The sequence below is a fragment of the Macaca mulatta genome, chromosome 1, assembly GCF_049350105.2.
Source record: "Macaca mulatta isolate MMU2019108-1 chromosome 1, T2T-MMU8v2.0, whole genome shotgun sequence".
Taxonomy (NCBI): domain Eukaryota; kingdom Metazoa; phylum Chordata; class Mammalia; order Primates; family Cercopithecidae; genus Macaca; species Macaca mulatta.
Window position 1 is genome coordinate 147,167,223 of NC_133406.1, and position 21,000 is coordinate 147,188,222.

A 21,000-nucleotide genomic window follows, 5' to 3' on the forward strand; every position below is an offset into this window, starting at 1 on the left:
GAAACCCCATCTCTACTAAAAATACAAAAAGTTAGCTGGGCATGGTGGCGCACGCCTGTAATCCCAGCTATGTGAGAGGCTGAGGCGCGAGAATCGCTTGAATCCGGGAGGCAGAGGTTGCAGTGAGTCAAGATCATGCCACTGCACTCCAGCCTGGGTGACAGAGTAGTCTCCAAAAAAAAAAAAAAAAAAAAAAAACAATAAACAAAAATGTCCTTCTGAAGGGCTGGATTAAATATCAGATAAAAATCCTAAGTTTAAAATCATTTTATGGACAAAAGGATTTAGGTGTCTGATTCTTTTTTTTTTTTTTTTCCCAATCAAATCTTGGCTAGTTGCAATGGCTCATGCATGTAATCCCAGCACTTGAGAAGGCCAACACAGGAGGATCACTTGAGGCCAGGAGTTCAAGACCAACCTGGGCAACTTAGCAAAACCATCTCTACAAAAAATAAAAAAGCATTAGTTAGGTGTGATGGCACAATCTCTAGTCCTAGTCACTACAGAGGCTGACGTGGGAGGACTTTTTTGAAGCCAGGAGTTTGAGGCTGCAATGAGCCATGATTGTGCCACTATACTCTAGCCTGGGCAACAGAATGAGAATCTGTCTCTTAAAAAATAAAAAAATCAAATCTTTCTAAAGCAAAGAACACTTGTGTAAGCAGAGGCATTAAAAAGCCTAACAAGCACAGCTTCTAAACAATGGTATACTTTTTCTCTGTGTTCACAGCAAATTTCCATACAAACTTGAAAAATACAATGTTTGTACTCTAGAAAGCAAAAATATTCAAATGAATATTAACAACTAATGGGATCTACATCTGGATTACCGCTCAAAAAGCTGATAGACACAACTTGCATCACTTTCAATTGCTAAAAAATTATTCAATCAACACTTTACAAAGAAAAGGAATCTAGAATAAGAAAAGTAAAAAAAATAAGAACTAAAATATCTACCCATAATGCCTGGAAATGCTAGACGAGGTAGTTTCTTTTGCACTGGAAGCACCCGTGAAATCCACATCTGAGGTATTAGATGAATGTGCAGTTCCCTCAGTTCTCCTGAGACAAAAGAATTTAAATTGTGTAATGACTATATTATATAACAAACAGAAATATTAACATCCACTCAAAAGACAAAACCTAGAAAGGGAGAAAATAACTTTCTATTTACCCTATAGAACAAGGTAAATCCAAAGTAGGATTCTCTGAAACTGACTCCTTATCCTGGAAAATAAAAATATATACTTAAAGCATGTCTCTAGAATAAGCTGAAAAAAATACTAGCTTCTCAGTTATTTCACGCATCCTTCTTCTTGAGAACATATACCAACATATCCTCTTACCAAAAGTGGCTCAGCAGTTTTTTGAATCATTTTTCTTGTATATGGGCCAGGTGGACGACCTACAGATTTTTTCTTTCCTTTTTTTTCTATGCCATTGCTTACTTCCCTGAAATGGAAAACCATTATGCATTTAATCTCTGCATCAAGAAAACAAAGACATTGACTCTATGTACGTAACTAGACATATATACACATATATTTTACTATTTTATATTAATGGTAATATAAAAATTATTAATTGAATCCACAAGTTTAGTCAAGTGCATTGATAATATATTCTAATTTAAATAAATATTTCTTGATTTTAAAGATATTTAAACCATTATGAAAGGTTTAAAAAAGTCCTCTTTAATATAATTCTGAACAATATATACCACTTAAAGATTTAAAAACAACAACAAAAACCAGACAATTATACTGAATGGAAGATTTCAAAACTCCTAAAAGCTCAATTATATAGTTTAATTTTAGGTTGTTACAACGTGGAGGATGTTTCAAGGATTTACTACTAAAAATGACTATGAATTTAGCAGTTAACCTAATGGAGTCAAGAAATAGCTATGTTAAAATTATAGCAGTCATAAAGGCTGCCTTTAGATATATATGTAGATTCTTGAATGACACTATCAGAAAGAGAATGAAGCCCAGAGTGGCAGAACGTAAAGAAGAAAGGAGTAAGAAATCCTTCATATTCTCAGGGAGTCATTCAAAAGGTCTTTCTAGGTCACAAAGACCTAGAAAACCATATTTTAAACATAAAGCCAAATTCCAAGCAATAGGAAGGAAAAAAGTGCAACAGGCAAAGACACTCTAATTAATAGAAAAAAATAAAAAATATATATAGAAAGAATATTTCATTTACTCAACAATAGCTACCATATAAAGACGATATTAGATAATATGGATACAAAGGTGTTCCTGGTGCTAAAGAGTTCACAATATAGTTAGAAAGTGACAAATGTGTATACAAGCAAGCTAATAAAATGGAGTGAGGGCTACGAGAAAATTGTCCAGGAAACTTTAATTAAGGAGAGGAAAAAAAGAACACTATATAATAGCCTAGAAAGAGATGAATGGAGAAAGTAGGAAAAAAACTTATCCCTCTAGATGCCAAACAAGGTCAGGGAATAAAGGTGGAACTATGAGGAAGGAGAAAGTAGGGGAACTATAAGGACAAAGCAGAACCAGACACTATAATCAAAAGTCTCAAGAACAAGATGGATGGGATATCCATTTCTTTTGTAAAATGATCAACATAATATTTATAAAGGACTCCTGGACTAAAGAAAGTAACCTCTAACTAAAAGGAACAACTTATACACAAGGTCCAGAAGGAACTCAGGATGCCTTTAAACAAAGCAGCTGAATCCTTATCTGGTGGCATCAGATGACCTGATAGCTACCACAAAGGGAGCATCCTATCACAATCATGATAGAAATGAAAAAGCTTGTGGAATTATTTTTTTCTGATTCATAATATGGCAACTGCTAGCAAAGGATTTGAGTGACCAAATCTGAAAGTGATAGGAATAATAAGCATTCTTTCCTTCAGGAAAGAAAACTTAATTAGCAGCTAATTTCTTACAAACTTCAAATAACTGGACTCATTGTCAAGGCTTTGTAATCACATTTTCCTTATCTCCAAGATGACTATTCCATACCTTTAATTGATCCTCAAATTCCCATCTCTGTACAAGACTCTCTGCTATCTTTACCTTATATTTCATCGAGAAAATAGAGGCTACCAGGCAAGAACTTCAGTCAATTTCCAACTGCCCAATCTACAACAGAACTAGCATCTGTACCCATCTTCTCTTTTACCCCATTTCAACAGAAGGATGTTTCTCCTTCTAGAAAAGGCGAGTCCCACATTTAGGCTCTATATCCCTTCTCTTTTGGCTTCTACTCTCCTATACCAATTTCCTCTTCTCCAATGGATCATTCCTACTTACACACAAAAACAGGTTCCAACTATCTCCCAACTATTTAAAAAAAAAAAATCATTTAACTAGTCCTATCCCCCTCTTCAGCTGTCATTCCATTTGTCAGCCTCCCTATACAGGAAAACTTCTGGGTGTTGATGACATAATACGCTTTCCATTTTCTCCCCTCTCATTCAGAATCCTTAAAGATAGTTTCCTATTTTCCTCCTTTCCTTCACTACTGTTATTATTTTGAATCTGCCTGTGTCCCTGATATGTAGGAGAAGCACAGTTTGACATGTAAATTTGGCAATGCTGGATTCAGTCATACTTCCACCCAGTCCTATCTGGTTTCTATCTGTACTACTTCAAAGAAATTCCTTTTGTCAAGGTCACTAATAACAAAATGTTATGCAATAAATATTTTTCTTTCATTTTAATCTACCTCACTAGCATTCAATACACTTTAATATAGCTATCTTTCTTGAAACACTACCTTTCTTTTGGTTGTCATGACATCAAACTTCTTGGTTTCCTCCCATCTCACTGATCACTCTTTTTTAGTCTCCTCTGCTTATTTCACTTCTTCCAAATTTACAAATGATATCAGGACATGATCCCAGACCACCTTCTCTTCTCTCTCTACTTGCTCCCTCGGTAATTTCACTCATTCTCATGGCTTTATCAATCAGATTCCAAATTTGTATCGCCTGTCCAGAACTCTCCTATGAGCTCCTAAATTACACATCCAATTGCCCGTATTTCACATCATTCTGTGTGTATGAGGGGTGTGTGTGTGTGTGTGTGTGTGTGTGTGTGTGTGTGTGTGTGTATCCCTCATAAGAATCTCAAATTCAATGAATATGAAACAGAAGAATGCTTCATTCACCATACCAAAATCTGTTTTTCCAGATCTTGATTAACCCCTCATCAGTTGCTCAGGCCAGAAATCTGGGCATTATTTAATTGACTCCTTCTTTATTTTCAGAAATTTAATTCACTAGCAAATCCAATTAATTCTAACTCCAATAAAGACCTCAAATCTGTTTTCTTTCCATTTGAATGTTACCACCTACCTCTGTACCTCATACCATCTATCTATCTCTCATCTAGAAAACTGAGTCTTAATTTTCTCCTGCTTTTATTCTTACCTGTATACTACCCATTCTCAAAACAGCATCCAAAACAGTTTTGTTTTTTTTTTGAGACAGAGTCTCGCTCTGTTGCCCAGGTTGGAGTACAGTGGCGCGATCTCGGCTCACTGCAACCTCCACCTCCCGGGTTCAAGTGATTCTCCTGCCTCAGTCTCCCGAGTAGCTGAGCCTACAGGCGCACGCCACCATGCCCGGCTAATTTTTGTAATTATAGTAGAGATGAGGTTTCACCATCTTGGTCAGGCTGGTCTCAAACTCCCAACCTCAGGTGATCCACCTGCTTTGGCCTCCCAAAGTACTGGGATTACAGGCGTGAACCACTGCACCCAGCCGAGTATTTTTAAAAGATAATTAAATCCCTTAAATGCCTCCCCTTTATTCTTAGAAAACAACCCAAATTCTTTGTAAGCCCTACAAGACCCTACACAGGATCAAGTCTCACCTAATCTTTCCAATACCTGATGCTACTACTCTCTCATCCTCATTTATAACACGTCAGTCTTCTGTGAGTTCCTAGAATACGTTTCAAAGCCTTTGCACTTGTTATTTCTGCTAGCTGGAGTAGTTTTCCCTTTGTTTTTCACATTGTTATATCATTCTCATTTTTAAGTCTTAATTTAAATATTATCTTAAATAGTCCTTCCTTAAGCCTCATCGTTAAAGTACAAAGGTCCCATCTCTATCCATAGTAAAGTCTAAAACAGTATGCTATTAAAAATGGCACTAGCATAATCAGTAACTATTTTACTTGTTTATCACCTTTGTTGTCCACTAGTATGTAAACCTCATCAGGGCAGAAGAAAAATCTGTTTGTCATTGTACTCACTAGCACTTAGATAATAAGGCACTTGAAACTGTGCTGAATGAATGAATGGATGAATGAATGAATGAAAAGTGAACAAACAAACAGGCTAGTACTCTTAAGCTGTTTGCTAACAAAATCAATAGAGTCTATTCCTGGAAGGCCAAAGTCCTAAAATAAACAAGCATCTGGCATCAACTCTTCATACCTTGTCTAAGCAAGATATTATAGACCCCAAAAAAAAAAATCAGAGTAACTGCCACTTGTACTTTCAAATATACTAAGGAGACTAAATAACATACATTTTTAGTTACAAATAAGCTAAAGAGAAAAACTAAGCCACAGATCAACTTTTACCTTGAATCAGATATAGGTTTGGATGCCTTTCTGCCTTTAATTTTAAATTCATGAGATGTTCCTTCAGGTTCTTTCTCTGCTTTGAAAGCCACATTTGGTGGCACAGGAGGAACACGAATTCGCAACCCAAACAAATGCTTCTTCTTCTTTATTTCTTTCCCAGACATAAACCTAAATTTTTAAAAACATTAACTAAAATTTTAAAAACTGAACACATATACATAGCAGACCCTAACTTAACTTTCATATATAAGGCCCTTATACTTGAAAGCCCACCCAATACTACAGAAATTCATTTCCCCTTGCTTTCCTTGATTCTTATCTGCCCCAGAGCCAGTCTATAGCAGGATATGATGGGGAGGAAGGGATAGGACCAGAAAGGAGAAGAGTACATGTCCACTTTTCTTTTTAAACATGGCAACTAACTTTTTAAAGGAAGAAAGAAGAACAAAGAATGGTATTTTTTGGTCCCAGTATGCTTTCCCATATTTAGTGTCATCTGTGAGAAATATCTCAAAAGCGATTTAGGGAAAAAAAAGAATTCCATCTCAGAGTGGATTTATAAGGAGAAAAACCTTAGCAGTAATAGGTGACAGCATTGGAAAAGAAAGTAGGAGATAAATCCTAGAGGCCCAGAAAATAAAAGGAGTATCTAGAGTGCCAGATCTGGAAACGGAAATAACCCGGGGCAAAGAAGGGTTATTTCAGAGCAATATGGACTTGGGCCTCTGAAAAATATGATCCTTAGACCTTTCTTTCAGTCTCTATGGTCCTTATTCCCAAGCACCTCCATCTACCTCAGCTCTACTGAAACTTGCCTGGCCACAAGAACTTCCATCAGTTGTTTAGAATGTTCTCCCCCTCTTTTTCTTTTTTTTTTTTTTTTTGAGACAGTCTCGCTCTGTCACCCAGGCTGGAGTGCAATGGCACAATTTGGCTCACTACAACTTTCACCTCCCAGGTTCAAGCTATTCTCCTGCTTCAGCCTCCTAAGTAGCTGGGAATACAGGCGCGCACCACCACGCCTGGCTATTTTTGTATTTTTAATAGAGACGGGGTTTCACCATGTTGGCCAGGCTGGTCTCGATCTCCTGACCTCAGGTGATCCGCCCGCCTCGGCTTCCCAAGTGCTGGGATTACAGGTGTGAGCCACCACGCCCAACCAGAACGTTCTACTTTTTTGCAGGTTTAAGAAAGGGGATCCCTCATTACTACCACAACAGGAACAGATATATTTCTGGTACCCTAAGTTGAAATTCAGAATTCACTGTCCCATGAAATATTTTTACCAGCACAGTAATTACTCAGGTACCTCATGACTTTATTACAGTCTTTTTTCCTGTTTATTATACTTCAAGGTCATATCAGGTACCTCATGACTTTTTGAGCTGGTCTAAAGATCCAGCCACTAGTAATTACATTATTTAATGAGGAAATACTACCAAATTCAAAACACCAACTTATTGCAAACAAAAATTTTATAACACTTTATTGGAGTCAACACATACATTTATAAAATTTCTGTTGCATTTAAAAATGTTTCTAAGAAATGTAGATATATTGTTTTTAAAAAGGGAATCCTTGTTAGTATAGTGGTGAGTAAAAAAAAAAAGTAAAAATGGGGGGGAAGATCTGTACATCTGTATGAGAACATATCAAATAATATCACTTAATTATTTAGACCACTCAGCTAGAAACATTACTTTTCTGTAACTAATGGTGTTAACTATAACCATAGATCTCAATCTTTTTAAAACCCCATATTCCCTACAATATTCTCTCCTATCTTTTGAATATTCCCACCAGCTAACAAGATTTTATTTCACTTTCAGTAGATTACATTATAGAAGGAAGTTATTACTGAATATGCTTTTTCAATGGAATAGGCTAAATTCTCCCAGAGATACCGGTATGCCTCCCACCCACCATTCCCAGGAGAAGGATTACTCCTCCCTCCTCCAATCCTTGAGAATCACTGCTTTAATCTAACTAAAATAGAATAAGACATTAAAAAGTTTAAAATGGTATGTACTTCTTCTATACACCAATCCCACAATTCTTAAACAATGCCATTATTCCTCATACTTACTAAATGTCTCCCTCATAGGGATACATAAAATAAATCAACTTACATGGTCTTGTAATCATTTAATGCCTCCAGAACATGCTCATATCTTTCAGATTTTGGTGTGTCTGCCAGCTGTGAAGTATCAAGAAACAATTTAACGCACTACAATTTCATCAATTAGTAATATACAGGTGCTAGATAGAGGCAATGTGATGCAGAAGAAAAGTGTACTGATTGGTAGTCAGAAGATCTAAGTTCTAATTCCAAGTCCTCACTGACTAATTATGTGACCTAGGACCATTTAACCTCTCAAGGCTTATTTTCTCACTTATAAAAAAGGAACTATAAATCCTACACTAATTACTTGCTCATTATATTAATCCAGTGATATGTTTATGAAGGAACTACAAACTGTAAAATACCATAAACATGGGATTGTATTAGTTATTAAATTTTTCAAAAATTCTTTAACCTAGGGAAATAATACATTAGAATTATTTTAATATTTACTATAAAAGTTCCTAACAGATATCAATAGGAAGGAGTACAAAAAGTAATGAGAAACATACCATATTCCAGTACTTCTAGCACTAGCATAAACCGATAATCTCTATAATTTTTTAGAATACTGTAAAATTGAGAGACCTTATTTTCATAACAATTATAGACTTTAGCCAGCTCTAAATGGCTCAATAATTTTTCATCATAACAAACCATTTTAAAACCTAAACATTTAATTCTAGAAAAAAACTCTATTTTGTTCCAATAGGGCTTTTTCTCAGAGACCTTTCTGCCTCTTCTTGACTAGGGCATATTAGCAAACGAATCTAAATCACGAAAGGACCATCCTGAATTAATGCTACAAAGACCTTAAAAAAAAAAGCTGCTTCCAAAATATCACAGTTGACTTTCAAAATTATAGCCAGTATGTTCTTTACCACTTGAAACTCCCAAGCCTCAGAACTGCTTTAAGTGAGAGAGAAAACAAATCTGCCAAATAGAATGCTGGAGCTAGAAAAAACTTGTAAGTCATCTACTCTGACTCTATTTTACACGAGTTAACAAATATAAAGGTTAAAACTGCTCAAATTCACTGTCTAGTTGGTGAGAGAGCTAGAACCTGAACTCAAGCGATAAGTTCATTCATTCTACACTCACTGAGAGCCCACTCTGTGCCAATCCGCTGAGTGCTAAAAAAAAAAAAACATGTGAAATAGGAGTTAGGTACTCATTCCTCTATATCAAACCACTACCTCCTGCGGTAATTTCTGAAGTGTCTAATGAAAGAGAATTTCTGTTTTAAAGAAGGAATAATATAATCAGACTTTAGAGCTTGAATGAGACCCTAGATGCAATTCAGCCTTCCACCAATATTGCAGTCTCTTTTACAGTACAGATATTTATTCAACCATGGCTTAATTACTGCCATTGATAAGAGCTGATAAGGCACCAACTAAAAAAGCCCATTCCATAAGTGGGCAAAAATCTTCCTCCCCAGAGCTCTTCCATTCCCTCTTTTATAAGACAACGCTTCATATATCTGAATGCAACTATCATGTCTATAAGATTAGGTTAAAATGTTTAATAGCTACATCACATGGTTACTTCATATTAAGCTTCTGACTGTCTTCTTCCTGGTCCCTCCTCCCCACCCCAACTGTGAAATCGTATCAGATGAACTGCTATCAAACTGAGTATCCCCTATCATAACCATGGACTGTTTGTGTTTACGGCTAAAGCAGAATTTTATAATTGCTGTTAATTGATCTTGTTTTCAGCTCAATGTTCCAGATCTTTTCTCTTGATTCTGTCATCCTTCTAGAATTGAAGGTAGAGACAAAGACAGAATCCCCTATGGTCCTCCATTAGAGTCTCCCTCAAGAATGTTTCCAAAGCACCGTCTTTGTCACTGGTTTTCCATTAGTTACAAATCCATTTAATTTTCACTTTAACCAGTTCACATTTTAATATCTCATCTGAACTCAAGTTATACTACGTCTATATTATGCCCAAACCAGCGTTTGCTAACCATAAAAAAAAAAAAACACTGACAAACCAGTGTTGCTAATCATATCAAAAAAGAAATCAAGGGTATGACTTATTCTAATAAGAGATTTTCCTATGCCTTTTAAATCTTCACAAACCATATATCTGAAAAATCTGCTCTACAATTTTGCTGAGTCAACAGCAAAATTAACTTCCTAATTTCTAAAACCCACTCTTTTTTTACATTTTGACAATCACAATGAACTCTACTTTCTTTTGGTATTTACTCCCTACTGTTTCTCAGAAATTTTATCTATTAAGTTCCTTCAGCACTCCACGACGACTCTGCAAATAACTGCGTATTTTAGCTACCATAAAAGTGCCAAAGACTTCCCCCTTTCAGCATTTTGCAAACTAAAAGTACAACCATTATAGTGTAAATCAGATAATCTACATTAGAAGAGCATCATATTCTATGCCTTCCATCTGACCATGAGGTTTATTATCTAAATCTCCAAAAAGAATAACTTGTTGTTTTTTGCTCCCTCCTCTCCAGATACTAATCTCACACTAATACTTATAGTATAACTCTTCCTTTCAATTACCAATATTAAGTTCCAAGCCACCTGGGCTTAAGTATCCCAACAGCTTAGGTAATTTGTTGCTAACCACCATACTATATGCTAATTATAACACTCTAAGCCCCAAAGTATTGTTGTTCAGATTTCTTATAATTTCCACTTGTAGATATCATTCCACCTCTATTATATAGTTTCCTCTAGTATCATTTCTACCACAGTATTTCTTGAATTTCATCTTTGCTTTTCTCCCTACCTCCCTCAAAAGTGAAGTAGCACTCGATACATTATTCTGCTATCAACCTCAGGTTTTCTAAAATTTAAGACCACAGAAAAGCGGTTATTACAGAACTAGGATTTCAAATAACTTCAAGAATCAAAGACAAATGACAATAAGCAGATTACAAAAAGTACTAATATCTCATTTTAAACTCCCCAAAACAATCTGATACAACACATGAGACTTCATTTTATATAAAAACCGTAAGAAAGTTTATCATGGATTCAAATGTTAAGTATTTTTACTATCTCAAAGAAAATGATCCAAAACATAGTAGTTCTTCAAACAGCTACACTCAATCTATATGATAATCATTAGGTACCAAGCCAAAAGAAGTACAAAAACTACATAAGGAAACAGTGTAATACCATTATCTTCTAAAACGATTCAAAAATTTTATCTTCTCTTCATAACAATCCTATACCATATTCAACTAAGAAAAAATATGATATATGACTGTTACGTTTTGCCTTTTCAGTATGAAAGGATTTATCTCCAAAAGTGTAATATTTTTGAAACTTCTTTTTATTACTAAAAGAAGTCACAGCTTTGGATGATAATGACGTACTGATGTAGCTTCATCAATTATAACTAATCTACCACTATGGTGGAGGAATGTTGATAATGGGGGAGGCAATGCATGTGTGGCAGAAGGGGACAACCTAAATCTGCTCTAAAAAAAAAAGTCTTTAAAATAAAAACAGTCACAGTGCTTCCTTTATTAAAAAAAAAAAAGGGGTGGGGACACAATACATGAAACAGAATACAACTGATTCAATATAAGATTACAGCAAGTAATTACAAATGTAAATATGTATTTACTAGGTTTCCAAAATAAAAAATACCATTAAAGTTTAGCCAGCCTCATCATATGTAAAATTAATTATAATTCAAAGTTCAGGAATAATAAATGTAGATAACTGCCTAGTTGTGCAATATATATTCCTACACAAAATGCCATAAAAAATCTCAATCAACTTATATCACCACAAAATTTTTTTCTTTGATCTGGTGGCAAGAGGAAGGAAACTCCACATTTTAGATAAACTAAAATCACAACCTTTGTTCTCTGTTTTGTTTCATTTGTGAAGAAAAATTTCTAGAGCAGGTGCTTTATCCTATATTATGTATAACAAGAATTGCTGAGGCAGGAAGATAACTTGACCTCAGGAGTTCAAGGCTTCAGTGAGCTATGTATGACTGCACCACTGAACTCCAGTCTGAGCAAGTGTCTCTTTAAAAAAAAAAAAAGAGAGAGAGAGAGAGACTCTCCAGCCCCCTCTCTTAAAAAAAAAAAAAGAAAGAAAGAGCTGATGTTCAAAATGACTAAGGCACTCAATTATAAACATTATATTTAGCATACACTACTTCCCATGTTTTGAAAATAATTAATGGCATTTTATAAGATTCGGAATAAGAATATAAACAAAAGGAAATTTTTGTTAACCCAAATTTGGATTACTGACAAAATTCTATTTGTAATTCATTTTCAGTTTATCAAAAATTTTCTATTCAAACAATTTGGAATGACCCATTATGTATGTTATCTTTGTATCAATCACTACATACATCTGAAAGTAAACTAAATGAAAAACACTGAATAAACATGATAGACTAGCATAAACTGTATCGTCTATTTATTACTAAAAACTCACCCTAAAATCCAATTACAATTACAGTATAAAAATATAAAAGAATACAGAAAATTAGAAAACTGAACTTCAATCTGTCAATTACCAAAGTCTATGCATGAGACGTCTCATCTAAGAAGTCTGAATATTTTCTTATTTTAATTCAGAGAAAGAACCATAAGAAATTATTAGTCTCTTGTTCTAACAATAAATTTGATGGCTCAAAAAGTGGAAATAATCTTAAAAAGTAAAACTTTTTCTTTTTTTCTAAGACATTACCTCATAGGCCACAGAAATAAAACATGTATTATTGCTGAAGCAAATTTTTTCTAGTATGTTTCAGAAGTTCAGTTGGAGCTAGGACACCTGAAACTGATAAACTGAACTTTTTTCTTGAAAAATATACTAAATGTGATTTTCATTTTCTTGTATTTCCAGCCTCTCGAATAAAATCTAAACACTAAAAACTTAAATTTTAATTAAAAATGACAGACTTTGAAATAAGCACAACATGAGGTTTTATATTATATATACCCAGTATCTACATCAAGTAACTACTGCAGAATTTCATTATGTAATGCATACAGTGTACTAACAGGTATACATATGTATCTGCATATGAAGTGCTAAAAGAATAATGGCTAGAAAGAATTTTTAAACAAATTATAGCATTAAATATTAAGATAATTATAAAAACCACTATAGTCACTTCGAATGCTTTACCCCTGACTTTCTGATTACGAATCAGTTTATTAAAATTGATCAAATGTGGCCATGCCCAGCGGCTCATGCTTGTAATCTCAGCACTTTGGGAGGTCAAGGTGGGCGGATCACTTAAGGTCAGGAGTTCAAGACCAGCCTGGCCAACATGGCAAAACCCCATCTCTACTAAAAATACAAAAATTAGCCAGGCGTGGTGGCAGGCGCCTGTAATCCCAGCTACTCGGGAGGCTAAGGCAGGAGAATGGTTTGAGCCTGGGAGGTGGAGGTTGCAGTGAGCCAAGATCGCGCCATTACACTCCAGCCTGGGCGACAGAGCAAGACTCCATCTTAAAAAAAAAAAAAAAAAAAAATTATCAAATGTACACCTCACTCTCTTTCAAACTTCATCTAAAAAAAGGTATTTAACCAAAAACTTAACAAAAATTTGTATGATAATCCAATATCTAACATTCAAAACTCAAATGATAAATTAAAAAATTCATCAACTAAATTTCAATAACATCCTAGATTTTAAAACTACAAACTAAATCATGCATTATGTTCTCCCTGATATTCCATAAACCCCGAAAAAGCCCTTTGATATCCTATTTGATATGAAATAGGATGTCCTTCACAAATCAAGAAAATCTTCCTAAACTTCAAATCAGTTTGCAAAATTTTTACCTAAAAAAAGCATGACTAAGATATACATATAAACTCCATATATTATAAAACAATTTTTTTAGTTTTAACTAAAAGTAGTTAATATATGTACTTTGGTAATTCTAAATAAATGCTAAAAATAAGGTCCCTATTAAACTTATTCCAGTTACTCTTCTCTTTCTGCTATTCATTAGTTTCAAAATTTTCTTTAATGAACACACATTACTTTTAAATTCCTTTAAAAAAAAGACTGTAAAACAGCATAGGTAGTTATACTTCAAAAATGAGAAGCAAAATGAGATGTCAGAACGAGAGGGGATAATCTTCTATTCAGGCAGCTTCACTCTACAAACTCATTTTTCTAACAATATTATTAGATCCCACCATTCCTACAAGTCAGAAATACATAAAGGAGTACCAACAAGAGAGGAAGGAAGAATGTTGGTTACATCTCTAAGTTTATAGAAAACTTAGAAGAAAAGGAGGTCAAACTATGAGTAAGATACCCAATACTAAAGATTTCTCCCTCCCTTCTCTCTGTAACTACAATGATTTTCACTTCAGAAAATGGAAGAATCAAATAATATACCTCCTCCTTCTACAAATTTCCAGAGTCAACAGGCAACAAACACACAGGAGGATGAGAAGGCTGGTCCTGATATCCATACCAAACTTATTTGTACACAGAACTAAAAATAAAATTCTATTTTAGTTGTCTGACTTATACATGTGTCTTAGTTGTTTTTTGAAAAACAAAACAAAACAAAAAAAGACATCAAGTAGCTACTGAAGTTAGTTCTCAGACCACCTACCTCTCCAGGGTGCAATCTATCCCAGTTTTCATTAATGTATGTCATAAGCTCAAGTTCAGAATCAAAGTATTTCTTCTTATGAATAACACTTAGGTTGTAAAGGCATAGGTGTGCTATATCTACCCTGGAATCCAAAAATAATCAAATACACAAAACAATGTTTTTAGTTACTGTTAAGAAATCAGTTTCTTTATAAAACAGTAATTAAAATGCAAAGAGATTTAGATGGATAGTTATATTCACAATACAATAAATCACTACATATAAAAATAACTAGAAAATAGTGACTAAATATTCACTTATCCTGAATAGCAACTATAAACTAGAAAATATAGAATTACTTCTTTTTTTTTTTCTTTTGAGACGGAGTTTTGCTCATTGCCCAGGTTGGAGTACAATGGCACAACCTCGGCTCACTGCAACTTCCGCCCCGCAGGTTCAAGTGATTCTCCTGCCTCAGCCTCCCTCAGCCTCCCGAGTAGCTGGGATCACAGGCGCCCACCACCATGCTAGGCTAATTTTTTGTATTTTTAGTAGAGATGGGGTTTCATCATGTTGGCCAGGTTGGTCTTAAACTCTAGACCTCAGGAGATCCACCCACCTCGGCCTCCCAAAGTGCTGGGATTAGAGGCAAGAGTCACCGCGCCCGGCCACAAATTACTTCTGAAAGTGTATTCAAAGAGGATCTGGCTTTAAAAAAATATAACTTACAATCAAGATTTTTGTGTTTTCACTTCCGGATATAAGCTACAGAATACCATACTTAACCAAACTATCTGATTCATGGGTTAAATCCTATCTGTTGCTAAAATATGTAAAATACAACAAAGATCTGTAAGTACTTACTGTAAGCATTTTATTAGTAAACCTCTAAAATTCATCACACTTCCAATACACAAGAATTACTACACTGAAGCAGAAATTAGCATATTTGTTATACCTATCTCTCTTCTACTATATGCTATTCTGAAGGTTCAAAAGAACTAGAAATATGAGTAAGAATTTAGAAGGTCTAAAGGATATCTGAAAGTTTCATTTATGACATTCAACACTGAACAGCCTTATTAATTTAGCAATACAAGTGGATGTTACTTAGTGAAGATGCCATCAGGCATGAGGATAAATAAAAGAAATAAAGTCAAGCATAAATAACCTATTTTTACTTAAGCCAAGTAAATGTATATAGAAAGTTTCAACTTGTAGGTTTAAGAAAATGGCTTTTTTTTTTTTTTGAACAGAAACATCCACACTTACCACTGTAATGGTAGACGTTTGAGGTATTCTGGTCCAGAACTGCAGACAGAGCATATAAACGTATAAAATCTAAGGGAAAAAAAAAGAAAAAGAAAAAGTTTTATACTGAGTAATCAGAGATAAAACTATTACAGCTAATATTCACCAAGTGAATAACCTACAGCTGATATAAAGACTGATACTCAAAACAAAATATAATTTAAATTACAATGCTTTCTGTGATTGAGGGAAGTTCTTTTCCAATAACAAATAATGAAACAGTTCATCTGTGAAGAGAAAGGATCTTTTTTTTTTTTTTTTTTAACCACTGGAGACCTTCAAAGGTCACACACAGACTCACACATACTCATAGTTTACTAATCGATCGCTTGTGTGTGCCAGGAATTGTGATGGCTGCCCCCATATACATCGTTTAATTCAATGCTCAAAACAACGTAATAAGCCCCAAAGGGGCAAGTGAACTTCCCTAAGGTCAGAAAGAAAATTAAGTGGTAAAAGCCAAGATTTAAAACCAGGTTTTCAGATGTCAAACTTAGTGGTCTAGCTTTTTGTTCCTGGAGCTCACTGTGCTACTTTGCATTCTTCTAATATAGAAAGTACATTAAGTCTGCTTTTACAAACTTTTTATATCTAAAGTATAGTTGTGTCTTTAACAAGGCCTTGTGGTCTTTTCCAATTCTAATACGATCCCTTTGAGGTTCTTTAAAGGAAGGTACCAACAAGAATACTTTAGAGTACTGTGGGTCAATAGGAACAAATGTAATCACTGACAATACTTACAAGCTTTCTGGAATAAAATCCAAAAGCACAAAAATTATGTATATTTTAAGTATATTATTCAATATTTTCCTTCTGAGACAACCCCTTTCCAAATCACTATTGAAACTATCTTTAGGAAATCTGAAATCGCAAATATAACCACAATTAAAAAGTGACAAAAATCAGCTAGTAAAGTTCAAATGCCCTTCTCACCTGTCTCCAAATAGCATTGGCTTTTGAAGGCATTGCACACAAGCCTCATGAAACCACTGCTTACATTTGCAGCACTGTAGCATCTTTAAATACCAGCTATTAAAAAAAACAAAAAAGTTAACATTAAAATTCCTGTTTTAAGGGAAAGTTTCATTTCTTTTTTTTTTTTTTTTTTTTTTTGAGACGGAGTCTCGCTTTGTCGCCCAGGCTGGAGTGCAGTGGCCAGATCTCAGCTCACTGCAAGCTCCGCCTCCCGGGTTTATGCCTTCTTAAAAAAAAAAAAAAGTGGCATAATCCACAATACTGTTCTAATTAAAGTATCACATTTCTACTATATTTACTGTAAATATTTCCTTTCCCAAAAAGGCTTATAATATCAGCTATTTCATCCCTCTCCTCTCTATTATTCACGAAATTTTATAAGCTCTTGAAAGATACACCTACTACTTCTAGTCAAAAATGCCTGGCTCCTACAATAGTTAAATGAGCTCTGTTAAAACACAAGCCTAGGCTATTTATTTTTAAGAGGCAAGTATTGTTATGTTGTCCAGGCTGGAGTACAGCATCATGACCATGGCTCATGCAGCCACAACCTCCCAGGTTCAAGTGACCCTCCCACCTCAGCCTCCCAAGTAGCTAGGACCACAGGCATGCAACACCAAGCTCGGCAAAAAAAAATTTTTTTTTAAGTAAAACTGGTGTCTCCCTATGTTGCCCAAGCTGGTCTCCAATTCCCGGGCCCAGGCCTGTCCTCGGCCTCCCAGAGTGCTGGGATCACATGCGAGAGCCACCATGCCAGGCCTCTTGGATTTTTTTCACATCAATTCTCTAAACCCCAGGAGGGGTCAGATTCAGAGGTATTGTTGTTTGCCCCAAATATCAAATTGCCTTAGGCAGCTTTCAGATTATAAACATTCTACTTTATATCTTTACTGTGTCTCTATTATTCTTGTCAATATAATAAAAAGAACATAACGATTTAATAAATCTGCTTAACATTAATATAAATCTAACCTAAGACTCTACCAGGTAAAAAGGCTTTTTGACAGGTTTAGCTGTATTTCAGTGTATGGTCTACAGATCTGTTTGAGAAAGCTAAAGATGCTAAAATTGAATCTTCATCTAAGAAATGTATCTTCTCTTTTCAGTTAGCACATGGATTTTGGGTTTAAGAGACAGGGCTACATTGCTACATTAACCAAGCTAGACTTCAGAGTTCAAAGGATCCTCCTACCTCAGCCTCCCAAGTATCTGGCAGTACAGCTACACACCACCACACCCAGCTAGTATGTGGTTTTGATACGGTTATCTTTATTTGAAAATAATAAAAGGCACCATTTCCAAACAGAGGTATACCTTGATTCAGTCTATCAGCACTATTTTTCTAGGTTCATGTGCTCACCTTACGTCTCTGTGTCACATTTTGGAAATTCCCATAATATTTCAAACTTTTTCATTACTATTAATATTATATCTTGCATGGTGATCAGTGGTCTTTGATGTTATTACTATAACTATTTTGGGCCACCAAAAACTGTGCCCACATAAGATGGCAAACTTAATCACTGAATGTTGTTTGTGTTCTGACTACTACCAACCAGCCAGTACCCATCCTTCTACCTCTCCTCAAGCTTCCTATAACTTGAGACACAACAATATTGCAATTAGGCTAATTAATAATCTTACAGTGGGGGCCAGGCGTGGTGATCATGCTTGTAATTCCAGCACTTTGGGAGGCCAAGGTGGGAGAATCACTTGAGGCCAGGAGTTGGAGACCAACATGGACAAATAGCAAGACTCCATTTCCACAAAAAAATTTTAAAACTAGCTGGGTGTGGTGGTACATGCCTATGGTCTCACCTACTCAGGAGGTTGAGATGGAAGGATTGCTTGAGCCCAGTTCAATGCTGGAGTGAGCTATAACCATGCCACTGCACTCCAGCCTAGGTAACAGAGCAAGAACCTGTCTCAAAAAAAAAAAAAAAAAAAAAAAAAATCTTACAATGGCCTCTAAGTGTTCAAATGAAAGGAAGAGTCACAAGTCCCTAAATTTAAATCAAACATTAGGAAGGTATGTCAAAAGCCAAAATAGGCTAAAAGCTAGGCCTCATGCACCAAACATTTGGCCAAGTTATATATGCGAAGAAAATAAAAGTGCTACTCCAGGCCAGGGTGGCTCAGGCCTGTAATTCCAGCCAGCTTCGGGAGGCCAAGGTAGGAGGACTATTTGAGGCCAGGAGTTCAAGAACAGCCTGGGCAACATAGCAGGAACCTGCCTTTACAAAAAAAAATACCTTTTAAAATTAGCCAGGTGTAGTGGCACATGTCTGTGGTCCTAGCTACTTGGAAGCCTGAGGCAGGAGGATCACTTGAGCCCAAAAGTTCAATGCTGCAGTGAGCTATGATCATGTCACTGCATACTACAATCTGTGCCCTATCGCTTTAAGAAAGAAATGAAAATACGTAGAAGCAGTAATCTGTCTGTGAAAAAATTCCGTGTTGATTTTACGTTTAAAAAAACTTGTCTTTTACTCTTCCATTCAAATTATAATATTAAATATACCATTTTCTAAATGGTCAATCACATTAAATATGACATTCAATGAAACTACTGATACTGGACCCCTGCAGTAAATGTTTTCCCTCAATAGTTAACTTTATGACAATATTTATAATTCACTTTAAATTTCCAGAATATAAGACTTATACACATATTTTTTAATGTGTGGAAATGATAAACTAGACAAAAATTATTTATGAAAATAATAGATTTTCCCCCTTGTTTTCTTCACTGATGTGTTCATGCAGTTGCAATTCATCATCACTCACACAACATAATCAAGAAAAATAGATAAGGCAAGCAAATAAAAATTACTTAAAGGGAATTACATAACTGTATTTACTTACTCTCCAGGGCCTCCACAATAGCAGTAACACTGCTGGACATTGGTTTTATGACCTGCATCCCATTCAAGGTCTGCCACACTATAGGGTAATGTCTGCTTCATGACTTGCAATGCTTTGGCATTTGGTCCTTTCTTAAGCGCACCACCCCTCTACATTAGAGGAAAAAAAATGTGAAAGAGTGAAGGCTAAAATTTTAAACACAATTCTATACTTTAAAAATGACTCTGACACTTCTGGAGAAATTTCCTTTCCAAACTTTTACCATATCACAAACTGTCTGATTAATAATAATCTCTATTTTTCTTTTCTTCTTTCAAATTACTGCACCAATTCCCATATTACTATCATCAAGTAAGTGAAAGCATCATTAAAAAGTCACTTAAGCATCATTAGTCAAATAAATAGCACCTTTTTCTACCCAGCATTCATTGCTCATTTCATTCAAACTTTCAGTGTACACAATCATTATGTTGATAATGTCTTACAGATTCCATCAGGGCTTTAGCCCAAAACACTTAAAATATACCTTTGTTGTTGTTGCAAAAACACACTGCCGACAGAGCCATTTTTCATCTGAATCAATCACACTGGAATCAATATGAGGTGTGTGACACAACTGATGATATCCTTAATATCAAAAAAAGCATAAAGCAAATTCTATTTCATTAATACTTTCAACACAATTTCAAGATGCATTTTAGTAGTATTTCCTACATTAATGTAATTAATAAACAGGATAATAATTTCAAATTATCAATGTAAAGTATTTTTAGTCATTAATCTTCAACATAGGCATTCAGTATGTAACAGCTTTTCCCCAAGATTAAAAGAAATCATGTTACCTTGGCCACACTTGTCACATATAACCATTTCATTGGGAGCTTCTGAATACTCTTCTTGACATATTGTACAGACCATTTCCCCACTTCCAGTGGCTCCTAAAATATTTAAAACACATTTAAAAAGAGACATAAAAAACTCCATATAACAAAACCACTTTTATGACTCAATAGGCAACACATATGGACAATGTTTGCTAAGTATATTATAATGCTTCACAAGACAAAGTACACAAAATGGTATCTCTCTGTTCTCTGTATTCTTTCTACCTTTAACTTAACATGCCTGTCTACTTTCATAATTTAATCTGCTTTTTGGCAGAAGGCATAATTTAAACTGCTCTCAAGCATCTTCCCTTATTACTCATTTCTCATATTCCCACTCTTAAAGGTGAAGGTGGAGATGAGGGATGGGTGACAGCAGGTAGAGGAGGTTTGTGAACACTAGAGCTACTTTATAGAACACTTATCTATTCATGTACATACATTCACTTATCCTACACCACTAATATCATGAAATTAAAGAAAAAAAGAAAGAAAGATATGTAAACTACCTCTTTCTCTCTGAATTCAGAGCATTTCCTTTTACTTACTGATTTATTAAACAGGTTGAACAGTAATTATTTAATCTCCAGCTTCTGAAATCTGAAAATATGGTATCCAATAATGTACCCTAACAAAATACCATTGCAACAAAATTTGGGGGTCCTACAATTAATCATTTTTT

At 34.9% G+C, this 21,000-nt stretch overlaps 1 protein-coding gene across 5 annotated transcripts in view; it reads right to left on the minus strand.

The window, feature by feature from the left end:
• Nucleotides 1-21,000, minus strand: part of MTF2 (metal response element binding transcription factor 2) — a 59,218-nt gene that overhangs the window by 3,888 nt on the left and 34,330 nt on the right. For 4 of the 5 annotated variants that reach the window (XM_001101470.5, XM_002801651.3, XM_077952975.1 and 1 more), the window contains 11 exons: nt 20,277-20,372; nt 19,961-20,061; nt 19,435-19,583; nt 16,528-16,623; nt 15,556-15,624; nt 14,302-14,425; nt 7,714-7,781; nt 5,582-5,752; nt 1,347-1,452; nt 1,175-1,227; nt 958-1,062 (listed from right to left, as the gene is read on the minus strand). In XM_001101470.5, coding sequence (XP_001101470.2) covers nt 958-1,062; nt 1,175-1,227; nt 1,347-1,452; nt 5,582-5,752; nt 7,714-7,781; nt 14,302-14,425; nt 15,556-15,624; nt 16,528-16,623; nt 19,435-19,583; nt 19,961-20,061; nt 20,277-20,352 — 1,118 coding nt within the window. In that variant the 5' untranslated portion in view covers nt 20,353-20,372. The remainder of the gene's footprint in view (nt 1-957; nt 1,063-1,174; nt 1,228-1,346; nt 1,453-5,581; nt 5,753-7,713; nt 7,782-14,301; nt 14,426-15,555; nt 15,625-16,527; nt 16,624-19,434; nt 19,584-19,960; nt 20,062-20,276; nt 20,373-21,000) is intronic. The other variant, XM_001101103.5, reaches the window with a different exon arrangement.